The 23,400-nt window shown below is 55.2% G+C and overlaps 1 protein-coding gene across 1 annotated transcript; it reads left to right on the top strand.

Annotated features, from left to right (window-relative positions):
* Nucleotides 1-3,172: 3,172 nt before the first annotated feature.
* On the top strand, nucleotides 3,173-22,189 carry TRAF1 (TNF receptor associated factor 1). The gene is made up of 8 exons (XM_032865747.1): nucleotides 3,173-3,205; nucleotides 3,304-3,690; nucleotides 5,656-5,740; nucleotides 14,080-14,145; nucleotides 14,597-15,007; nucleotides 16,488-16,665; nucleotides 18,717-18,865; nucleotides 20,752-22,189. The coding sequence occupies exons 2-8, from the start codon at nucleotides 3,551-3,553 to the stop codon at nucleotides 20,968-20,970; spliced, it is 1,248 nt and encodes a 415-aa protein (XP_032721638.1). The 5' UTR covers nucleotides 3,173-3,205; nucleotides 3,304-3,550; the 3' UTR covers nucleotides 20,971-22,189.
* Nucleotides 22,190-23,400: the final 1,211 nt, after the last annotated feature.

Raw genomic sequence — 23,400 nt, 5'->3', positions numbered from 1 at the left:
CCAGGTCTGTTTTCGTTTACTCTGCAAACGCTTTCCTGAGTTCTGCCTCGGCGCCGGGGCCACGGCGGGAGAGAAGGACAAGGGCAGCGCGTCAGTACCCACGCTGCAGACGCGGCCCCCAGCCTCAGTTTCCCCACGGGGGGGGCGGGGCAGGGAATCGCTCGCCCCGCCCCCGGGGCGGCCCCGGGAGCGGGAGGAGGCTGCGAGGACCCGCCCCCGCCCTCCCCGGCTTCCGGCTTCCGCCTCCCGGGCCACGTCCCGGCGCCCCACCGGAAGCTCCCGACGGGCCTCGGGGAGGCGGCGGCGGCGGCGGCGCAGAGGTTGGTGGCGCTGCACCCCGCCCCGGCTCAGCCCGAGACTCTGTGGCCCCCTCCTCCACGCTCCCCGGCCCGGGACGCCCCAGCTCCCGCTCGCTCGGGCGGGGGTTCCCCCAGTGCAGGCCTCCCCGCGCGGCCCGTGACCAGGACTCCACCGCTGCAGAGCCCGCCCCCGGACTCCCTACCGCAGCGCTTCCTGCGGGCAGGCGGGGCAGCCCAGGGGTTCGCCCATCCTTGACTAGTCGCCCGCGCAGCTCCGCCCTCAGCACGGGGCACGCACCTGGCGCTGTGGCAGTAGCGAGGGGACAGTAACTTGTCCCAGGGCGGGGGATGCAGACAAGCAGCCCAGCATCGTTGAGCCGGGCAACCGGGGGGAAGGGGGGCCGGGGGCTGTGCTCAGGTTGGGGACGCGTTGGGATCGCAAAGCTGGGCGTCCAACCCCATTCTGGGGGCAGACCACCGAGACTCCCAGGAGTCTGGTCCAAGTGCACCCCAGAGGTCAAGTGGAAGGCTGGTGGGGGGACGCGGCACAGGCAGACTCCAACCTTGCGGATCCCTGCGGTGGAGTCAGGGAGATGGGACCAATGGAGGTTCAGAGTAGAAGAGAAAAGGGGTGGAGGAGAAGAGGAAGAGCAGCCAGAGAAGTGGGGGGTGGATACAGGGAGTGGGTGCAGCAGCCGGGGGAAGGAAGGGGATTTGAAAGGAGGGGCCAAGAATGGTGTCAGGTGCTGGCCACAGGGCTGTTAGATAGAAACTGGGACAGCCCATGCGCACCAGTGACCCCAACATTGAGAACCTTGGGGAGATGGTTTCACAGACTCAAGGGAGGAATTCTCTGCATAGACAGCCTTTCCTACAAGTTCTGTTTAAGTGTGGAGAGAGTGTAGATGTGGGAGAGGACTTCGGGGAAACGTTGGAATGTGTGGTTAGAGCACAGGCTCTGAGTTCAGGAATCCCCACGCGCCATCTGTGGGACCCTGGGCAAGTCACTTAACTGATTTGTAAAATGGGATGAAGACAGTCCCTGCCTCAAAGGGGTCATATGATTAGGTGAGGTGGTTAGAAGTACTTAACACAGCACTAAAGTGCTGCACCTGGTATTTCTCCCTTTTATTATTGGAACAGCTTGGGGACATCTTGATGCTGATAGGGAAGATCTGGTAGAGAGGGAGGCATTGAGGACAGAGGAGAAAGAAAGGAGACCAGGGAGAAAGGGACCCAGAACCTGGTTGTGGAGATAGGTGCCAGTCTATGCCACAGGAAGGGGAAAAAGGAATGCAGGGAGGTTTACAGGTTTGGGGTATGTGGTTAAGGGAGTGCCTTTCTGATAGGCCTCCTCTGAAGTAGGCCTCAAGGTCATCTGCTAAGAGGCCCAGGCTACAGCTGGCCCAGGTGGGGGTGGGCATCCCAGTTTATACCTGCAGCAGTAGGGGGCTATGTCCTCTTTGCCAGCTGCTTGAGTATCACTCCAGGGAATGGGGGCAGTTGAATTTTTCTAGGGGCAGAGGACATCTGGCCTGCCTTGCCCACTTACAAGGCTCAAGTGAAGCTGATGGATGTGGAAACACTTTGGAAGCATAATTTACCATCTTAATTCTTTTCTTTGATCTTGAGGAGCTGGAAGGGCTGTGGCCGTTATTGGGATACAAATGTCAGAGCCTTCCAAGCAGTTGGCTTGGGCCGTGCACCATGTGAGGCTTCCGCCCACCCCCTCACTTGGTCACCACAACAGTCAGGTAAAGTAAACCTTATTATTCTCCCCCACTTTACAGATGCAAAGACTGAGGTTCAGAGAAGTTAAAGACCATGTCCTGGGACCTACAGCTAGTACGTGGAAGACTTAGGATCCCAATTCAGATCTGTCAGACTTCAAAGCCCAGGATTTGAAACCACCATGAAAGTTTGCAAAATCCAGCAGGATGGGAAGAGGTGGAGGGAATCATCTCTTGCATTTGGTAGATGAGAAAACGGGCTGCATGCTCTGACGTCCAGTCCCGGCTCTGTAAGCCCCACCAGGTCGCCTTGCTTTCATCTCTCTTCTGTGGGTAGAAAACAGATCTTAGAGTTCTCAGACCTTGTGCCCATGCCGTTTCCCAACCAGGGGCTTGTGACTTTGGACGAGGCATCTTGTTTCTCTGTGCCTATGTGTTAAATTCCTGCTATTAAATCCCCAGCAGGTCACTTTGAGGAACAGGAAGGAAAATGTTGCCCGGCCCATAGTAGACATTGCCAGAAGCCATAGTTCCCACACAGCCGTGGATCTCCCTCCCACTCGGCCATGAGGCCAGCTCCCTGTGACCTAGTATTTATTGAGAGCTTTGTTCTCAGGGCTGGGGAAGTGGTGGCGCCTGACCCAAGTGTGTGGCCACCTATAATTTCCTGAGTGGGGAAATGGGGGGAGGGCCTGAGCAGTTCATGGTCCCGAGGCTTTGCTTCAAAGGAGCGGGGAGGGCCTGGTGTCATCACCATGACTGATGAGGAACGCCATGGGCAAGGTTGGGACATCAGAAGCCTCCCAGCTGCCTCGGGTTGCCTTGGCCATCGGGGTCCCAGAATCTTAGAGCCCAAAGGGGCTTGGAGACTGCCTGTTACAAGTCTTTTTTTTTTTTTTTTTTTTAAACAGATGGGTTTATCAAGACCCACTGTGAGGAAGTGACTTTCACCTCGGAGAAGCTCTGGCCAGGACACAGCTAAAGCGCCTGGAACTTGTGTTTTTGGACCTGCGTCCAGAACCCTGGGGATTTCCACCAGGGCAGCGAGCACCCCCACCGAGAATTCTAGGCTCTCTCAAGGTCCCAGGGAACACAGAGGAGCCCCCAGCTGTGACTCTCTGCCAATGTCCCCAGGGAGGAGGAGGAGGAGGAGGAGGAAGCCAGCAGCTGCCCAAGGTGCTCAGACAGGGAAACTCTGATGGCAGTTCCTGAAAATCTGGGGCCCACTTCTTTTTTCTCTCTGACTTGTTTTCTTTTTCTCTCTCACTTTAAAGAATGACTGGACACTCCTAAAGCCTTCTGTCACCATCCAGGGGATTTTTTGCACCACAAAGGGTAATTCCTGCCCCATCCCTGCTGTGACTCAGCTGTGACGTTGAACCACACAAGCCTACGAAGAGATAAAGTCATCAGACTCCTGCTCGCCAGACAGAACTCACCTCTCCCCTCAGCAGCTTCCACAGCTGGTCTCCTCCCCACGTCACGTAGACCGGGAGCCCCTGGCCAACCTGGGACCCCAGGATGGCCTCTGGCCCAGCCAGCAGCCCCCGCCCGGCCCCCGATGAGAACGAGTTTCCCTTTGGGTGCCCCCCCACCGCCTGCCAGGACCCACCAGAGCCCAGGGCCCCCTGCTGTGCCGCCTGTCTCTCTGGGAACGTGAGGTGAGGGCTTGGAAGAGCAGGGCTGGGTGGGGAAAAGGTGTCAGGGAGGGGCCCCCGATGGGAGGCAAGGGTGAGAGGAGCTGGTGGCTTTCAGCAGGTGACTTCACCTCACTGGGCCTGTTTCACACCCTTTCCTTGTCGTCCCTGGCTCCTGCCCTCCCAGTGATGGCGGGAGCAGTAGCCACGGGAAGGTGTTCGCTCCCACAGCAGAGGCCGGCTGGGGTGGAGGGAGGGAGAGAACCTCTGCCCTCACTGGGGCCGCTGGCTGACTGGGGGGCCTGGTGCTGTGTGTCTAGCACCCTGAAGCTTCAGCTTTTTTGTCTGTAAGAGCCCTCCAGAGCTGGTTGCTACCTCCCGGGGTTGGTACAAGGCCCAACCAACAGTATGTGGAAAAGTTCTTAGAAGAATGAGTAGACGCTCCCTTGGTAAATGCTGCTGTAAAGTCCATCTGCTTCCATGATAGCACGCATCATCTTGTACCGTTCGCTGGCAACCCTTTCAAAGGGGACACACAGCTAGATTTATCCATATAGTATATTAAATTGCATGTCTCTATATAAATACGTGTTTATGTACACATTTTATATGTGTATAGAATATATATGATCATACATTTTGTATAGAATATGTAAAAATATGTATGTTTATATGTACAATATGAATATCTCAGGTGTGACATTAATATGATCATCAGCATCCCATCTTAAGCAACTATTATGCACCTACTGTAGGCTAAGCGCGGTTTCCCTGGATCGTCGGAGGAGCCTGGGAAGGTGGATACTGTTATTCGCCTATTTTACAGATGGGGACAAGGAGGCCCAATAGAGAGATTAAGTCCGCTTGCCCCAGGTCAGATTCCTGGCAGATATGCTCCTAGTGTCTGCCATGCGCCCCCAGTGTGACCTTTGTTTGGGGTTTTACAGCATCAGAAGGTGGGAAAACTGAATCAGGCAGACTTGTGAATTTCAAAGGCTCTGACAGGGGCTGCTCCGAGGAGGGGAGAGGAGGTGGCTGTGGACAAGTCAGGTGGGGAGTTGGGGGAGCGAGGAGCAAAGCTTGACTGCTTGTACCATTGAGCTGATGTTTCTGGGTTCATCTCAGGCTCTTGCCATGGGTCTCTTGGCTTTCCTCCCCATTCCTCTAAAACGTGCCAGAGCAGGGGATGGAGCTCTCTCTGGGTGTTGGAGGGACCCAGGCCTGAGGCCAAAAGAGCTCCGCCTGGCTCCTGACTCAGTGTGCTCTTGGCCAACACACATGTCCTCGTGTCCTCAGGGCCTTGTTTTCCTCCTGGGTAGGATGGGCCTGTAGGTAGGAGCCAATGGCTCTCGCTGTGGTTCGGCAACACTTGGGAACTTTCTGAAAGCGCAGAGAGGCGTGTGTCACTCTGCTCAGGGTCTGACACCCACTCCTGGTTAAGAAGCTGGGTTGGTTCTCTGAGCCCCCTTCTTTGGATTGACTATGGTCATCTGTCATTCCTGAAAATCAGAGACCCGAAGCCAAGAAGAGCACATTTAGCCACATATGGGCAATCCCTTATCTGAGCGCCTCGGGTCAGATGTATTTTGAAATTCAGAATCTTTCATATTTTAGAAAAGTGAGGCAGTACATTGCTACATCATTCTCCCAGCAGAAACTGGGGCAGTTCCTTATAATCCAGCATAATTGATGTTTCCACAGTGAGACAGAAATAGACCCCTCAGTGGGGTAAGTATGGGTGACGACAGCCTCCGGTCACCCCAGGTCAGTTGGCTGCCAACTAGGCTCACAGCAAACTCCCGGGAGACATCGGGGACACCCATTACTTCCGAGATTTGGGACTGGTGGGTCTGGGATGGGGGAGAGCCGGCTTACTGACATCAGCTGCCACCCCAAGCAAGGCCCAGGCTGTTAGAGCCATCAGGATGGAAGGTGGCCCCAGGAAGTCATGAATGCTTCACTCAGCAGGCTTTGTTCATGTGTCCCCAGGACCAGCGAGGACCGGATCTGTCCAAAATGCAGAGGGGACGGCCCCCAGTCTGTAAGCCCGGGAAGCCTTCAGTCTCAGGAGAAGGTACGTGGCACAGCCAGGAAAGGGGATTTGACTAATTTCTCCTCTTGTTGAGGTTGAAGCCATTAGGCAGCTGCCCACAAAGTCCCAGGCAGACACCAGCCCGTCGTCCAGGGTCGGGATTAAATTCAGTTTGTAAGCAGTGAGGACCCCGCTGTTCACCATGGCAGAGTGTCTTGTCAAAGGCACCTCTCTGATGTGCAGCAGATTCAGGGTGAGAACACCAGTCTAGACCCCGGGTCTATAAGCCACAGCCTGCGGGCCAAAGCCAGCTTGCCACCTGGTTGTGTCTGACCCACAAGCTAAGAATGGTTTTTATATTTTAAATGGTTTGAGAAAGTCGGAAGAGCGGCATTTTGTGACACATGAAAATTTTTATGATATTCAGACTTCTGTGTCTACAAATAAAGTTTTATTGGTACACAGCCCCAAACACTCACTGATGTAGGGTGTGTATGGCTGCTTTGGCCCTGCGACGGTGGAGGTCAGTAGTTGCAGCAGAAGATGCAGCTCCCAGTGTTTGCTCTCTGGCCCTTCACGGCGAAGTCTGTCACCTCTTGATCTAGACAGTTCTTTCTGCTCCGTGTGCCCTCAGAGAGGGAGAAATCCTTCTCAGCTCACCTCTGGAGCTCGGCCAAGCTGTGCTTCTAGGAATAAGAAACGGCTTTGGCAGTGTGAGGGGCCAAAGAGACATCCTCATGCGTCACGGTCTAGAACTCTAGCCCTTCCGAGTTGGAAGAACCCTCACAGGTCTGTCTGTCCAGGGCAGAGGCTCCCACAGGCCAACCACACCTGGTCTGTTCCTGCCAGGATGTGACAAAGTGATAAAAGTAAGGATATTGTAGTGAGTTTTTTAAAAACTGAAACCTTATCATTTGTAGAATCAGCCTTTGTTCTGGGGTTATATCCTCCCTATACATGTCGTTGTACAAATAAAATGATGGTGGTAGTCAATGATAGGATTTTTGATAACGTCTTTACTTGGTAAAATTAAAAAAAAAATGGCAATCTTCATGTTCATCCAACAATTTAAAAAAAACAAACAAACCAAAAAACTCATATTGGCCCAAAGCTGTAAGAACTGCTGCTCGAAATCTAGCCTGGGGAGTCTCAGCACAAAACTCCCTAGTGACCTGTATCTCACCATTTGGCCATCCTCCCTCTTGGGGACTGCTTTTAGCCTGAGTTCCCTCCTTGCCCTGAAACCACAGCCCAGCACCCAGGAGCCTGGTGTCCAGGGACGGCATTGTACGTTCTGTATGAGGCCAAGATCGTGCTCGTGCCTGTTTCTCCACCTGTGAAATGAAGAAGCCCAGGTGGTCCTACAAGGCCAGTCCAGGACCTGTGATGTCCGGCTGACCTGTCCGAGGCTGGCTGCAAGGAAGCCAGAGGCGGACAAGTCTTCACACCTTCTCTTTTCTCTGTTCTGGCCTCCCCCCCCCCCCCTCCGCCTTCAGAGAGCTGGAGGAATTTCCTGCCCCCAGCAGAGCTGGCCTTGAGGGCTCTCCCATCCTCTTCTCAGCAGCCCCTCCCCGGTGGGCCCTCAAGGGAGTAACAGTAAGGACCCCATGCATTTTCCCAGAACTCTGCACTCGGCCGCATGGTTATGAGCTAACTGGTCAAACTGACCCGTGGAATGGCTTCCCAGGCCTCCCCGTCTGCACGTCTCAGGGAGCTAACGTGAGAGCCAGCCGACCGTACGCAGCTCTCGGTATGGGCCACTGTGCTCCACCTGCAAAGGGGAGGCCGCCTGCTCCCTGCCTTCTGAGGCTCCTGCCTGCTCGAGTGCTCCAGGAAGATTGTTTCCAATTTGTCTTATTTTTTCCTCTTAACAAAATTAATGCACTTTCTTTGTACAAATCTCAGGTAATAGAGGGAAGAGCTCTTTTCCATCTTGTAATCCAGTGGTTTTAATTTTTCATCTTGGTGAATGTGAAATCCGATGAGAGTACAGGTGCTCGGATTAAGGGAGAGCCTGGCACCCCCTCCTTTTCTGCTGTCCCCGCCCCTGAGGGGCTCTGGCAGCTCCTGGAGCCCTGCAGAGCGCAGTGGGAAGCTTGTTGCCGGAAATCAAATGAAGTGATTCCGATGGTAGAATCACAGGTGCTCTGACAGCCTTCAGGGTGGGAGTGGGTGCTGCCTCTAGGGGGGCAAAGGCCGCAGCAGGCCTCTCGCCCTGGCTTCCACCTGGTGTGATCTTCACGCTCCCCCCCGCCCTGTGCCCAGGAAAAAGCCGGGGCGGGGGTGGGGATGCGGTGTGAGCCAGTGGTCTCACACCCGCTCAGAGCCGCAGACCGGAAAGACCAGAGACTCCTCTGGCTCCTGACCCCAGTGGGAACTTTGGGGGACTTTTGAGCAAAGGAAAGCAGCTGATTAGAAGTCAATCCTTTGCATATGTGGTCATTCTGAAGTTTGTGCATGCAGAACAACCTGGGGAATGGGGGCGCGGGGTGGTCAGAGGCTGGCCCAGTCAACCCCAGAGGCGTCCAGCCTTGTGGCCTTTTCCCATGCCATCTGCTTATCAACCTGTCCTCAGCCTCTGAGTTCATTAGATGACTATCTCTCTCAAACGCTCACAGCCGTGGACTTGGGAGCTACTCTAAGACCCAGATATTAAAGGATCACTGCTGACCTAGTTAGAGGCCAGGTTCTCGCCTGGAATGACCTTCCTCTAGAAGTGACAGTGGAATAAGGAACAATCAGGGCCTGGAAAATAACATACAATTCTGTGTGCCTGCGACCCTGCGAGGGGGATTGTTTGCTTCACTCTCTTGCCTCAGAGATCACTCGAGGAGGCCAGAAGCAAGCTGGCCTCTGATGCCAGTGGCTTCCAATAAGCCACAGGCTTGTGACCCCGTGAGACAAGTTCTTTGACCAAAGGGACTCTAATGCTTGCGCTGTGTTCCTCTTTGTACTGAGTTGGAGTCTGTTTCTCTTGGGGCCATGAGAGGCAAGTCAGTCAGCCTTCCCGAAGCATGCCCGCATCTGTGGGAGGACACTGACCATGTCCCTCTTGAGTCTGTCCCCGGTCTCTGTGCATTTGGGATAACTCTTTCTCCCCTTTATTGGCGTCCCTTGAAGTGTGTCGATCCTGTGACATCCTGGGTCATGGGTGGCGGTCATATCCCTGTTTTGCCTAGACTTTAGGTAATATGTTGAGGCTTAGTGAGAGGGTGTGCCTGGATCCACGTCCTACCATAACGGGGAGGCAGACCCAGGTTCCAGACCCTGCCTCCTCAGCCGGTGGCACCCTCTCTTGGTGGGTCACCCCAAGTGTTGTATGCAGGTTTAAGTAACACCGTCAGCCCTGAGATCTGGAGTCCACCAGGTGCTACGGAAAAACAGGAATGGGCAAGAGTGCTTTCACCTAGGACACTGAGGCAGTGCTTCCTGGGGGAGGTGGCCACTGAGCTGGGCAGGAGTTGCCAGAGAGGAAACAGGCAATGGCACAGAAGAGGGCAGGAGCTGGCAGGCAGACACAGACTGACTAGATCCCCCTTGTCATGGTGAAGGACCTTTCCCTCAGCCCCAGGTGATCCCCAAGCAGGACCCGAGCCAGCCTCCATGTCCAGGGTGGCAGTGGGGTCAATGGGGTCAGTCTCTTTGTGCTCACATTCTCCGGAGTGCACAGGTCCCCTAGTGGAGGGTGGGGGACCTCTTGATGGGACCCCCTGCTGACCCCATCACAAAGGGCCTGGCGAGCATAGCACACACCCCCGGACACAGAAGGACAAGTGTTCCCTCAGGGCTGGGATTTTGTTTTCTGTTTCTGTTTCCTCCTGGGAGAAAATTCCACTGTGGATTTTATTTTTAGCAGTTTGCAAGCCCTGAGGCCGCTCGCAGGGGTCACTTACGGCACCAGACAGACCAGGCTTGGCCCAGGACAGATGCCCCATTCTTCCTCTGCGGCCCTGGCCTGATTCCCTCTCCCGACCCCTCCGTCCCCACCCTTCGGGTAAGGCAAGGACTCCCCGGTTGGGAGGAAGGACCCCGGTCATGGACTGTAGGTCCCCGGCCGCTACTTTGCCTTTGCCCTGAACTGGCACCACCCCCTGCAAGCCCCTGGCCATCCCTGAGCTTCGAATTCCCACTTTCACAAGAAGCAAAGCCTCTGAGCTCCTCCTTACGGCGCTGTGAGATCTGCCGGGGTCGAGCTCGCCCAGCTGCTGAGAAAGCGGCAGACCCTTGTAAGGTCTCGTAACTTGACCAGCAGACCCAGGTCCAGGTGGGTCCTCGGTGCTCACGCTTCCTGTGACCACAGCCTGGCCCCTCCTCAGTTCTCCATCTGTACTGGGAGGAAGCTAATCCCAGCCTGCCTGCCTCCAGAGGTCACTGCAGGGGTCATATGAAAAACACACAAGAATGCTTTGGTCCAGTTTAAATACAAACAGGTTTAAGATGTTCCTCACCTCCCCAAGGAAATCCAGTGGCAAAATAGGGTTTTATAGGATTAGTTATTAAGAGTTCAAGATGTGAGAGGGGCGCCTAGGTGGCTCAGTCAGTTAAGCATCTAACACTTGATTTTGGCTCTGGGCATGATATCAGGGTCCTGTGATCAAGCCCTGCATCAGGCTGTATGCTCAGTGGGGTGTGTGCTTGAAGATTCTCTCCCTTTTCCTCTCCTCCTGCCTCTCTCCCTGCTCAACCTCTCCCTCTCTCGCAGATAAATAATTCTTAAAAAAAAAAAAAAAAGTTCAAGTGGGGAAAATTAAATGAGAAGCATACATATGAGAGTCATGGGAGAAAAAAAAATATCCCAAGGGCACTGTTTAATCCATGGAATAAAAATACGAATAATATACTCCCATAGCTACTGCTTGTGGCTAACATTGAGTGCTGTGGTAGGCAGAATGGTGTTCCCCAAAGCTGTCCCATCTCCCAACCAACCCCCAGAACCTGTGACTATGTTACCTTCCATGGCTGGATTCGTCTGCTCCGGCTGCCATCATAAAACACCTCAGACTGGGTAGCGGAACAAGAGAAATGTCTTTTCTCACAGTTCTGGAGGCAAGAAGCCACAGGCAAGGGTGGGTTTTGTCCAAGGCCTTTCTCCCGGAGAAAGGAGATGCTGCCTTCTTTGGTATCATCGTATTGTCCTCCCTTGGTATTCTCTTATTCGATAGGACACCAGTCCTATCGGAGGAGGGCCGTGCTGCTGCCCGTTTTAACTCCACCACCTCTGTAAAGACCCTGTCTCCAAATCTCCAAATGTCCTGTTCTTGGGGGGGTGGTTCCCAACAGATGAGCTGGGGGATACAACTCTGCCCATAACAATGACAGAAGGGACTTTGCAGAGGTGATTAAATCAAGGATTAAATTGAGATGGAGAGATGATCCTGGATTATCTAGGGGGGTCCAGGGTCATCACAAAGCTCCTCATAAGAGGGAGGCAAGAAAGTCAGAGCCGGAGAGATTGGAAGATGCTGTCCTGCAGGCTGTGCAGATGGAGGAAGGGGCCGTGAGCTAAGGGATGCAGGTGACCTCCACCTGGAGAAAGCAAGGAAACGAAGTCTTCCCTAGAGCCTCCAGAAGGAACACGATCCCATGGACACCTTGACGTGAAGGCTTTGCCTTCCTGACCTGTGAGATAATAAAATGGTATTGTTCGAAGCTGTTAAGTTTGTGGTATTTTGTTACAGTAGTAGTAAGTAATGCCAGCACTTAAGAATATTGTCCTACGTGATCCCTGCAACTTCATGGCGGTGGGGGGGTGGTCCTATTATCCCTATTTTGCAGATAAGGAAACTGAGGCGGGGAGAGGTTAACAAGTCTCCTAGGACCAAACAGCTAGCGTGTGAAGTGACTGAAATGGGCTTTGCACTCCTCCAGGCTGACTCCAGGGCTGGCTACATTGACCTCTGAGGTCCTCCCAAGTCACCCTGCCCATTCTCCATCAGCCACTGGAGGCCGGCCGTGGCCCACACCCCCATCCACGCATCGTAATACATCCAGACTGGGCTTTCCAGGCTGCAGTGGGCTTTCGGGACACCAGCAGGGCTCTGCAGCCAAAAGAACACGGGCCCCTCCATCTGCAGGGATCTCTCCAATTCCGCCCTCAGTTTTCTCACTTGCACCGCCTTCCCCCACTGGGACTCCCTTCAGGCTTCGAGCCCAGGAACTTACCCTGGTCCGTTCACCCAGGAACCAGGTCCACAGCCAAGCCTCAGCTGGCCATTGGTCCTCCCCATTCTCCCACCTGCTAGGAGAGGCTGCATCACGGCTGTTCCCCAAAGCCAGCACGGTCTCTGCCAAGGCCGCCCTCTGCCCCCGCCCCAGTGAAACATCTGTGTTCTATTCCTTGTCAGGAACAAGTTGTGCTGGAAGCCCAGGGCAGGGGGTGAAGGGGAGGGCAGCCGTTTGTTGAGCTCTGCTCTGTGCCCCAAACCAGCGGTACTCATTAAACCCACAGCTCTTGCTTATTTTACTTTTAAAAAGTAATAACTAGGGTGGCTTTATACTTGATCAGCCCGAAATACCTCTCTACCCACCCCTTGCATCCAAATCTGCCTTCTTTTTGCCCCCATGAGAGCATTTAAAAAAAAAAAAGCCCTTGGAAAATCAAGATTTTATTGCATAGCAATAAAATCCACTGCTCTTTAAGCGTACCGTTGGATGGATGCCAGGAAATGTGTACAGTTGTGGGACTGCTACAGCACAGGGGGTGAATGTTTCCATGCTGGAAAAAACCTCCTTGTGCCCCGGGCTAGGCCATCTCCCCAGCGGCAGCCCCAGGCAGCCACAGATCTACTTTCTGTCACTCGACTTCTTTTCTCGAATCTCATAAGAACAGAGTCCTAGCGTGTAGTCTTTGACTTCTTGTAGAGCTTGACTTCTTTGATTTAGCAGTATTGCTTTTGACGTTCCTCCGTGTTACCACATGTATTCATATTTTCCTCCATCTGATGGCCAGGGAGCGTTGCACAGCACGGACAGAGCACACTCTGCATTTCCATTCACCGCTTGGTGGATATCTGGATTGCTTCCGGTTTGGGGCTGTTACGAATAACGCTACTGTGAACGTCACATACACACACACATGTGCGTTTCAGGTTCTCTCGGGTCGATTTCTAGGGACAGAATGTGTGGGTGGTATGCTCACCATATGGGCATGGTTTGTAAGAAAGTTGCTTTTTAAGTATGATTTAACTTTATGATACACGTGCATTAATTTTTCCAAAGTGGCTGTTCCATTTTGTGTTCTCAAGTTCCTCTACCTCCTCATCAAAACTTGATGTTATCATTCGTTTTTGCATTTTTGCCCATCTCCTGAGTCAGTAGTGTATTTCCCTGTGGTATTTCGTTGTAATTTGCATTTCTGGGATGACTAGTGATGTTGTGTATCTTTTCATGGGCTTATTTGTCATTTAAATAGTGCCTTTTGGGAAGTATCTGTTCATTGTTTTGGTCATTTTATTAGGTGGCTTGTCTTATTTGTTGAATTGTAAGAGTTCTTTATATATTCCGGATACAAGCCCCTTCTAAATAATGCGTTTTGGAAAAAATTTTCTACCGATCTCCCATGGGCTTATCCTTGGTAAGAGACCGTGCTCTGATGTGGGACTGTGAGTGCCCTGTGGCCAGCTCCCTCGCTCTTCCTTCTTGGGCACATTTCTTCCCCTTTGTCAGCCTTGCTTCTTCATCGGTAAAATGGGAACAAAAAAAAAACCTCTTCTGCCATCCTCGCGGTGTCATTGGGGGCCCGGGAAATAGTGTGATCATGAAAGCATTTTGTGAGCTCCTCAGACCTATAAACAGGTTAACGTTATTGTCTAGTTGCTGTTGAATACTGAATCCCGTCTGTGTTGCTGCCCTCAGGCTGTCCTTTTTCTGGAAGGGACAGCAGTGCAGAGCAGACGTGCCTCGGTCAGTCACGGGTGGATGGCCGAGGAGGGAAGCAGATGGGAATTGTGAGGAGAGCCCCCCCTGGGCTTCAGGCAGTGAGAGGTGCCCCGTCATGCCGCCAGCATGTCCCAAGTGTCTCCTCTGTAATAAACACTGCCACATCCTGGGAACACAGCTCTGACCCTCAAAGATCCCCCAGCCCAGTGGGGGCAACCAAAGAGTGAATGATGGTTGGAAAGCCAGGTGGGACATATCCTCAGAGAAGAGACAGCAGCCCAGGATCACAGCAGAGGTCTTGATCCTGTGTTAAAGGAGGCGTCCCAGAAGGGCTGATGGCTCGAAAGGTAGAACGGAGTCAGCCAGGCAGAGAAGGAACAGCATGTGCTAAGTCACGTGGGCCAGCCCAGCTCCTGCCCCGGTGGAGCCTCATGCTTGGCAGAGAGCCCCAGTGGTGGCCACTGGGGACCCCCATAACATCTGGTGACAATTATTGTTTCTAGGATCACCCTGAGGCGGCTGAGGCTGAAGCTGGGTGCCCCTTTGCTAGTGTTGGCTGCTCCTACAAGGTAAGCATCTGGATGTGAGAAAGGAGAGGGGGCCGCTGCAGTCCCAGAGCTCTGGATGTCCCTTACATTAATGGCTCTTCAGAGCAACAAATCCCACTATAAATCATCTCCATACTTAGGAAAGTTCTTCTGAATGTCTCACCTGACCACTGTAGCGTCACTAAAATATGCGGCCCCCCCCACCCCTCTCCGTGGTCCTGAATAAACACTGCTCTCACGGGCAGGGCAGAATTGTTGCTCCAGAGACTGCGACACACACGGCTCACCCTGGGCATGTCTGATGCCAGGGTGCTGGTCCAGACCCCTCTTGTGACACACAAAGCATCTTCCCCTTTGCTGGGTAAATGGACTTGACTTTCCTTGGCAGCCTTTGGGTAGCTGAACTCTCCCCCACTCCCTAGTTCTCCTCAACCTCCTCCGTTTTCACTGACCAGCCCCGCTCTCTTGGTAGGGGAGCCCAAAGCTCCTGCAGGAGCATGAGGTCACCTCCCAGACCGCCCACCTGAACCTGCTGTTGGGGTTCCTGAAGCAGTGGAAGGCCCAGCAGGGTGTGGGCCTGGGGTCCGGGCCCATGGCCCTGGAGCAGAATCTGTCAGACCTCCAGCTGCAGGCGGCCGTGGAGGTGGCGGGGGACCTGGAAGTGGACTGCTACCGGGCGCCCCACGCCGAGAGCCAGGAGGAGCAGACCCTGAAGTACTTCATGATGGAGAAGCTCCTGGCTGAGCTGGAGGGGAAGCTGCGTGTGTTCGAGAACATCGTCGCCGTCCTCAACAAGGAGGTGGAGGCCTCCCACCTGGCTTTGGCCGCCTCCATCAACCAGAGTCAGCTCGACCGCGAGCACATCCTGAGCTTGGAACAGCGGGTGAGCGTGGGAGGCAAGCTCCCTTCAAGGTGGGCTCCGGGGGACCCTGGGCCCCCTCCTGTCTCTAGAGCAGTGGACTGGCAGCCTTCCTTCCGAACATTCTCCCTGCTGAGTGGATGCCTCCCCCTTACCCCCCCCCCCCAAATGGTATCTGTCCGTGTTCCAAGACCCTCGAGGAAGAGCACTGAATCCCAGGTGACAGCCAAGGTCAAGCTCCCCGGCCCGGTGTGCTTCATTTGCTTTGCTTGGACCTCCTGTGTGATAGGGTCCTCCCTTCCCAAGCATTGCGTTCCACCGGGGGACGTTTTTCACAATGAGAAGCTGCTTCCTTACACTGAACTAAAATCAGCCTCTCTGTGTCTTCCCGGCATTGTTCCTGGCCCTGCATTTCAGGGCCTACTGAAAACTACTGCCTTCCAGTCCTTGTGGAAGCCCTTCAGAGAGAAGCGGTCCCTGTGTATTTCCTTCTTGAAGCTCAACACCCCCAGTGCCTTCACCCCTTCCTCAGAGCAGCCGTCTTCATGCTGTCCTCATGGGCTGTGGCTCAGTCTCTAAAGGATTCCACACGCTCACAGTGATGGTCCTAGACCAACTCCAGAAAATCCATCTACCGGAAAGTTCTTGGTTGAGCAGGACAATGTCCTCCCTTGTTCTGGAGCTTATACTTTTCCTAATATAGCTGTCATCATGTTAATATTCTTTTCTTTTCTTTTCTTTTCTTTTTTCCCTGTCCAGCAACATTCTGTCAGTCTCATGTTGTGCTGGGCTTGGATTTTAGTTCCAGCTCCACCGTTAACTTGCTCTGTGGGTCTGGGCAAGTCACTTCCCCTCTCAGAACTTCAGCTTTCCCATCGGGAAAATCAGGGATTCAGTTTCCTCTAAGGATGCTCACTGCTACGCCTGCCCTCCCGACCTAAGCACACCCAAGAATAAGTCTGTGTTTTTTCAAATGTCAGTGGGGAGTGTACCCGTTACATATGTAATGCTTGCCCCAGCGAGGAGGGCTCCCCAAGGCCAGCAGCCATGCCTTCAGTGTGTCAAGAACCTTCCTGACTCTGGTCCCACGTGCATCGTGCAAGGCCTGAAGACAGAGAGGAAATGAGCATGGGCGCAGCCTCTGTTAGGGGAAACTGCCTCTCTGGTAGGAAGGGCAGAAAGCCGTGTCTTAAGAAACTTCAGGAAGTGCCCTGCAGAACACCGCTGAGAGACCCGCGGAACTGGGGCGGTAGTGGGAGGCTTCCCAGAAGAAGGCTCCGTAGCCAGGTTCCTGATGGATGAAGAGGAGTTGCCCAGGGGAGAAGAGAGGCCACAGAGGTCCAGGTGGGAGGGACGGCACAGACACAGAGAGATCCATGAGGGAGGCGTGGTCAGGAAGGCATATTGGGGGCAGAGCTGACTCTGTCACCTCCATAACCTCCGTAACCCCACCCCGTCCCCACGCTGTGCTCTGGTGTCCCCCACTGAATGGGCTTCCCCACAGGTGCTGGAGCTGCAGCAGACGCTAGCTCAGAAAGACCAGGCCCTGGGCAAGCTGGAGCAGGGCCTCCGCCTCATGGAGGAGGCCTCCTTCGATGGCACCTTCCTCTGGAAGATCACCAATGTCACCAGGCGCTGCCACGAGTCAGCCTGTGGCAGGACCGTCAGCCTCTTCTCCCCAGGTACCAGCACCCCAGGGGCGCAGCCCGGCATGGGGAGGCAGGCTTCCCTGGGCCCGGGAAACCCGCAGGGACAGCGGCCAGCTCTGTGATATCCCGGCCACCTACCATGCCGGGGTCGTGGAGGTGACAGGCTCCCCACTCAGCCCCATGGAGCGTGGGCGGCTTGAATCGGGCAGGCCTTCTGCCTCCCTGACATCAGCCATATTCTGCAAATAGGAATACGATTGTTGTCTACTTCTGCCGATCTCGATGTGGCAGAGGGAGTGTCCTGATGGAAATGAGAGGGTCACAGAGGATGCCCCCCATGGGCACTCCCCATAGGACCCCCGCCCTCAGAGCTCCAGGGTCTGCAGTAGGGCCAGAGGAGAATGAAGCGACACACACACTTGTAGGTCGTGAGTGGGGTGTGAGCGAGCACCGGGAAAATCCGTGTGGTTCGTCTCTGGGGCCCCCAGGACCTGGCGCCCTGTCGTGAAAGGAGTAGTTACTCGGATTTTTCTCTTGTTTCTTGGGTTTTTTTAAAGATTTGATTGAGGGGCACCTGGGTGGCTCAGTGGTTTAAGCCTCTGCCTTCGACTCGGGTCATGATCTCAGGGTTCTGTGATCGAGCCCCGCATTGGGCTTTCTGCTCAGCGGGGAGCCTGCTTCCCTCTCTCTCTCTGCCTGCCTCTCTGCCTACTTGTGATCTCTCTCTGTCAAATAAATAAATTCTTAAAAAAAAAAAAAAAGATTTGATTGATGTATTTGAGAGAGAAAGAGAAAGAAAGAGCACACGAGCCGGGGCAGAGGGAGAGAGAGAGTGAGTCTCCCCACCAAGTAGGGAGCCCATTGCGGGTCTTGATCCCAGGACCCCGGGATCATGACCTCAGCCAAAGGCAGACACCTAACTGACTGAGCCACCCAGGCGCCCCAGTTCATGTGTCTCTTAGTTCATTGGTCTCCACTGACGTAATGATGTATGTATCTATTCATAAAATTCTCAAACCTGTGTGCTTTTCCTCTTGTCTCACATGTACGCATCTAAGTAAGTTAGGAGGATTTCTGTGGATGACGATTTTCAGAACCTGGCACGTTTCCCCGGGCTTCACACCCTTCCTGTCCCTCGGCCCCAGGGCCGGGATCCAGGCAGGCCCGGGCCTTTGCCCCAAGCCGCAGAGCAGGGCTGCCTCCCGCTGCCAGGCCCCTGCCCTTGGGAGCAGCACCCTTCCTGGGGTGGCCTTGCCTCCCCCCCAGTGCCCTCCCCACCCCGCCCTTCTTTCCAAAGAGGAAAAAAAAGAAGCAGTGTCTCTGACTTCCTGTTCCACCAAAATGTAAGGGGACAGATGAGTCAGACTGTCAACCCGTCCTTCCTCCCCCTCTTCCTGCCTGCTCCCCCAGCCTGGCCCGCCCAGCCCTTTCCAAAGGGGCCCTTGTGGTGACAGCCACTGGCACCCACACTTGCATGGCCCTTTCTGTCGCCGCAGGCCACTCTTCGTAATCAGCGAGGGGGGTTGGTATGTGATTCATCCCCTGGGGGCCTTCGCCAAGGCAGCTGGTGGGCGTGTGAGCTGCCCCAGGCTCCCCCAGCTTGCAGTGGTTGGGGCCGCTTGGCCTAGGGCGGTAGAAAGAAGTCAGCGTTGTGAGGCCAGAGTCCTAATTCTGGCTCTGCCCTCAGCACATTGAGCCCGGGCCCAGCCACTTCCCCTCACTGGGCTTGGTTTCCCCGAAGCGAAATGCAGGTGGGTTACAGGTGTGGGACAGGGTCAGCAGCATCACCGCCCCGTTAGAGATGCCTGTTCTCGGGCCTCTCCCACGGCACTCGTGCGTCAAACTCTGGGCCCGGCATTCTGTGATTTGGAAGGCTGGTTGAGAGCCCCTGGGCTAGATGATCTCCAAGAGCCTGGCTGGGCCTCCTTGCCACTCTCTTAAGAAGAGAGCTGCACTCCAGCCCCAGATTTCTTAGTTTTGAGCCACTGACTTTGGGCTTGCCTAACCATAGGTCCCGGTTCCCTGGTCTGCGCGGGCGACACCGTCCAGCTCCGTCGGTGTTGACTCTGCCTTCCACATTTCAGCTTTCTACACGGCCAAGTATGGCTACAAGCTGTGTCTGCGCCTCTACCTGAATGGGGACGGGACAGGGAAGAGGACCCACCTGTCGCTCTTCATCGTGATCATGAGAGGGGAGTACGATGCTCTGCTGCCCTGGCCTTTCCGGAACAAGGTACGGACTGGGCAGGGGAGGGGCGAGCCCGGGTCCTGGTCTTCTCTGCATTCTCGGTTTCACCTTTTACAAAACAAGATCCTGAGTCCATATCTAGTATCGATGGGCATCATGAGTCCAGGGGCTAACAGGCCTGGAGCAGTGCCCCCAGGAAGGCGTGTAGCAGTGAAATTCACATGATGGGGTGAATAAGGAAAACTGCCTGGAGGAGGTGCTGTGGGCCAGCCTGAACTGACAGCGTTTTCAGAGAAAGGGAAGGAGGCCGATGCCACAACAACTCTGTGAGAATGGCCAGAACCCTGACAACACAAGAGGCTGGTGAGGCTGTGGAACAGCCAAAACTCCCAGTCACGGCCGGCCGGAACCCGAGACGGTTTGGCAGTTTCTGACAAAACGAAACATACTCTCCTCCCTCTGACCTCAAAGCCACCCTCCTTGGCCTTTACCCAGATCAGCTGAAAACTTTGGTTCTCAAGAACCTGCCCACCAGTGCTTACGGCAGCTTCGCTGATAATTGCCAGAACATGGAAGGAGCCAGACTCCCCTTCACTGGGTGCATGGAGGCATGATTTGCAGGCATGACGACAGAATCTCGTCAGTGCTAAGAACACAGGAGCCGTCAGGCCGTGCAGAGACCCAGAGGACCCGGAGAGGCCTCACCCTTCGTGAAAGGAACCAGTCCGGAAGGACATGCACAGACCACGTGGTCCTAGCTCTGGGACGGTCTGGGAACGGCACTACCGTGGAGACCAGAAAGATCAGTAGTTGCCAGGGGCTGCGGGGAGGCAGAGAGCGGCGTATTTTTCAGGCAGTGAAGCTCTTCCGTGTGCTAGAATTCTGGGTACGGAGCATAAGACCCAGAGGTGAACTGTGGACTTCAGGTGACTCTGACCTGTTCATCGCTAGTAGCAAATGTACCACTGGGCTGGGGGGTGCCGGCCAGGGGAGGAGAGGCTGTGTGGGAGCAGAGGGCAGGTGGGCAGTCTCTAGAGTTCCCATTCACTTGAACTGGGCACCAAACACTGCTCGAATAAACAAAATCTATTTAAAATATTTAGGATGACAGTAGCGGGGAGGCCCTCCCTGCCCCTGCACCAGCAAGGGGGGGAGGGGAAGGATGGGGTGGGGCCAAGAACACAGGCCTCGGCTAGGATGGAGGGAGATAAGGGCCAGCAGGTGGGACAGGGTGGGGATGCCACAGTGGTCTGGATATGAGTCACTAGGGTCAGGGGTTCCCAGACCTGCCAGGGAGGGTTTTAACATACCCAACGGCTGGGTTTCCAGTGTGTGGTGAGGCCTGAGCATCAGGGTTTTTGAAACCTTCCCAGGACCTGCAAAAGTGCAGCCCAGCCTGAGAACCAGCATGGTCGCCATGGGTGTTTCAGGGACATGCGGCAGAGAAGGGGATCTGTGTCGCTTTGAGAGCCTTGGCGTCTCGGGGTACGCATGCATGTTTTAGGACACAGGTTGACAGACTCCCCACCCTGCCCCCCGGAGAAGGCCTTCCTGTTCTTGTCCCTCTACCTTATCCTGGGAGATCCTAGCTGTAGCTGATGGGTCAGATGTTCCAGAGCCGGAAGGGACATCGTAGGTTATGGAGTCTGGCCTCCTTGCCAGTGCCTGGTCCCACCTTCAGTCCCCAGCAGCCAACCAGAATGGAGCGTAGCTCTGAATTCCCCCTTTCCTGGTGGATAGAAAATCTGATTCCTACTCACAGGTTATCCCTGGAAGACTTCCATCCCTGGGGGCCTTGCCACATGCCAAACGCAGGCATTATATTGTTTCTTTGGCTCCTGATCAGCCTAAGCTGGGGTCAGAGGGGCTGTATGGGGGTCCCTCATTGCTGCTACCCAGAGCCTGACCATCCCCTGCCCCCGGCCACACAGGTCACCTTCATGCTGCTGGACCAGAACAACCGCGAGCATGCCATCGATGCCTTCCGGCCCGACCTGAGCTCCGCGTCCTTCCAGCGGCCCCAGCGTGAGACCAACGTGGCCAGCGGCTGCCCACTCTTCTTCCCCCTCAACAGGCTGCAGTCACCCAAGCATGCCTACGTGAAGGATGACACCATGTTCCTCAAGTGCATCGTGGAGACAAGTACTTAGGGCAGGGAGGGCCGTGCCAGCCATCCCCGACCCCCGAGGGAGCACCAGAGTACGCTGCAGGGTTTGTAAGCTGACTGAGGGCCTGTCCATGGCGCCCAAGATCCCAGGCACCATGCTGGGCTGGGCCGGCATGATCTGAGCAGGACTGACAGATGGACCGTGGCTCGCCCTCAGCTTTGGTGGTGGCGGGGCCCTGGGTTGGGCCACAAAGGTCTGGAAGGAGGCAGTAGATTGTTGTCCTCTGCACCGACCACAGTGATGCTTGAAGCCTGGGAGCCCCTCCAGCCCTGCATGTTGAAGCAGCCTGTGACTGAGACTGGGAGGGAAGAGGGACCGGGGCTGGGGCAGGGATGGTGAGCATGGGGAGGAGGAGAGAAGCTCTCTGAGCAAAGCAGCTCTTTGGACGGCAAGGTCCCTGTGCTGGAGTGGGGAGGGTGGGGCAGCATCAGGTTGGGACCTGGGTTCGAAGACCTTGAGGTTCCTTCCTGCCCAGAAAGTCTCCAGGTCTGAGCCTCCTAGTACAGGAGGGGCCTAGGGCTGCAGGGGAGCTAGAAACATTCAGGAGCCTCGTGGCCTCCAGGTTCCTCCATCCCCTTCCCTGCCCCCACGTGGCCAAGCTGGCCCACCCCACACCTGCCACCCCAAATCTGGCAGCTCCGCTCCCCAGCGTGCAGGGGCCTGTGGGGGCCCCTGGCCTGAGCCTCCGCTGGCAGGACCCCCCTTCGCCTCTTGTAGGTGAAACCAGGTCCCTCAGCTCCTGGGAGCAGCCGGAAGAGAGGGGGAGAAGGAGGGGGTCAGAAACCCTCTGCTCTCCCTCCCTCGGAGGCCCTGCCTTCAGCGCTTTCCTGAATCACATGTCACCTAATTAACCAGGGTATTTCTTTCTTTCAATTGACTGTTTGGGGCCTCTGAGGCACTGAGCAGAGGTTGTCCTTTTAAATAAGTATAAAACCAAAAAAAGAGATTGTTTTTATTTCTGTTGAAGTTTTCATGCAGTGCCTGGTTGTGGGAGTTGGTTTGAGCAGCGCCAGATCTGAAAAGCCCACTGCCGAGTCCTGGGCGGTGCCATCAGTCTCACAGAGGATGCCCCTCGGCCGGCAGGAGCACCCTCTCCGGGCCTCGGGCTCCTCTTCTCTGTGCTGGGGGAGCCTCCTCAGCCTGCCTCCCGTGCTGGGTCCTGACAACCTCAAAGGGGCTGCCACACCGAAACGTCTGCCAGGAGCCCCAGCATTGCTGCCCGCCTGGCCTGGCCTGGCCCAGCCCACACTTGTCTTCCCACCGCGCAGGCCTCACCCAGCCAGTCCCTGCAGGGACCCTCCCTCCCACATCACAGAGACTCTGAGCCTTCGTGTGGCCGCCCAGGGCTCCGGCTCTGGGCCTCGCTCCTCTGCTCACCAGCCTTCCTACAGCTTACTCGCCCTCTGCTCACAAGGCTGCAGTAGACTTCACTTCTCGCGCCTTCAGGGTTCATATCTGTAAAATGGGTCAGCAGCCCTGCCTGTTCTCCCTAGTGTAACACCCGTAACATATCAGAAAACCCAGATCCAGCCTGGGCCCAAACCTGGTATCCCATTGTGCCGGAGCCTCTTTATTTGAACATGGGGGGCAGCCCCTCCCTGGCCCCGGCCAGCTCACGGGCTTTTCACAAGGCCCGAATACAAGGGAACATACTAGTGCTTTGTATGTGCCATGGCACCTTGCCACACGTGACAGGCTCCAGAAGTGTCAGGGCTTCTCGCCCGGGGGTGCTGATGGCCAGTCCACAACGGAGACAGACCTGCTTTCCCTTGACGAGTGGGGGTAACAAGTAAAGGTCTGGCCCAGCAAGTTCTGGTACCTTCTGCCTCAGCACCGGTGTCCCAGCAAATACATCTCCATCCCTGCTCGTTGAGTGCAGAGCTAATGGGATTGAGGACAGGCTGCTACTAAACCATTACTTGTGCCTTTGCGCACTTGTTTCTGAGGGGAAGACACACGTGGTTGCTTCTAACAGTGTGGGTCGCAGCCACTGTTTCAACAAAGGCTTCCTGAGACCCACCTGTCCTCCACTGGCTGGACGCTGGGGAGGACAGGTAAGACGTGCACCCCTCAGGAGCCTCTCAGTCCAGTGCAGGAAGCAGGTCAGTAAGTACATCATTGAGACTGATACGGAAGAGTCGCTCGGAGAGAGCACTGGGTCCCAGATCCACTGGGTGAAGCAGGGAGGGAGGGCTTCACTGAAGAGGTGACATTTAAACTCCGCCTTAAAATATTTTGAGATCCAGAGGATCCCTGTGGGGGGGGGGAGGAAAGTCACTAAGGCGAGGAGCAGTCTCCGCTGCGGGTGGGGGGTGGGGTGGGTGAGGCAGAAGCATGGTGGGGAGGGGAAAGCAGAGCATGGGCTGCATGCAGAAGGCATGGGGGGCGTCCCAGCTGCCTGAAAATAGGGGA

This window comes from Lontra canadensis, unplaced genomic scaffold (assembly GCF_010015895.1).
Source record: "Lontra canadensis isolate GAN:19392208 unplaced genomic scaffold, GSC_riverotter_1.0 scaffold30, whole genome shotgun sequence".
Lineage (NCBI taxonomy): Eukaryota > Metazoa > Chordata > Mammalia > Carnivora > Mustelidae > Lontra > Lontra canadensis.
The sequence above is the reverse complement of the archived record's forward strand: the minus strand, read 5'-3'. Positions and strand labels throughout refer to the sequence as shown.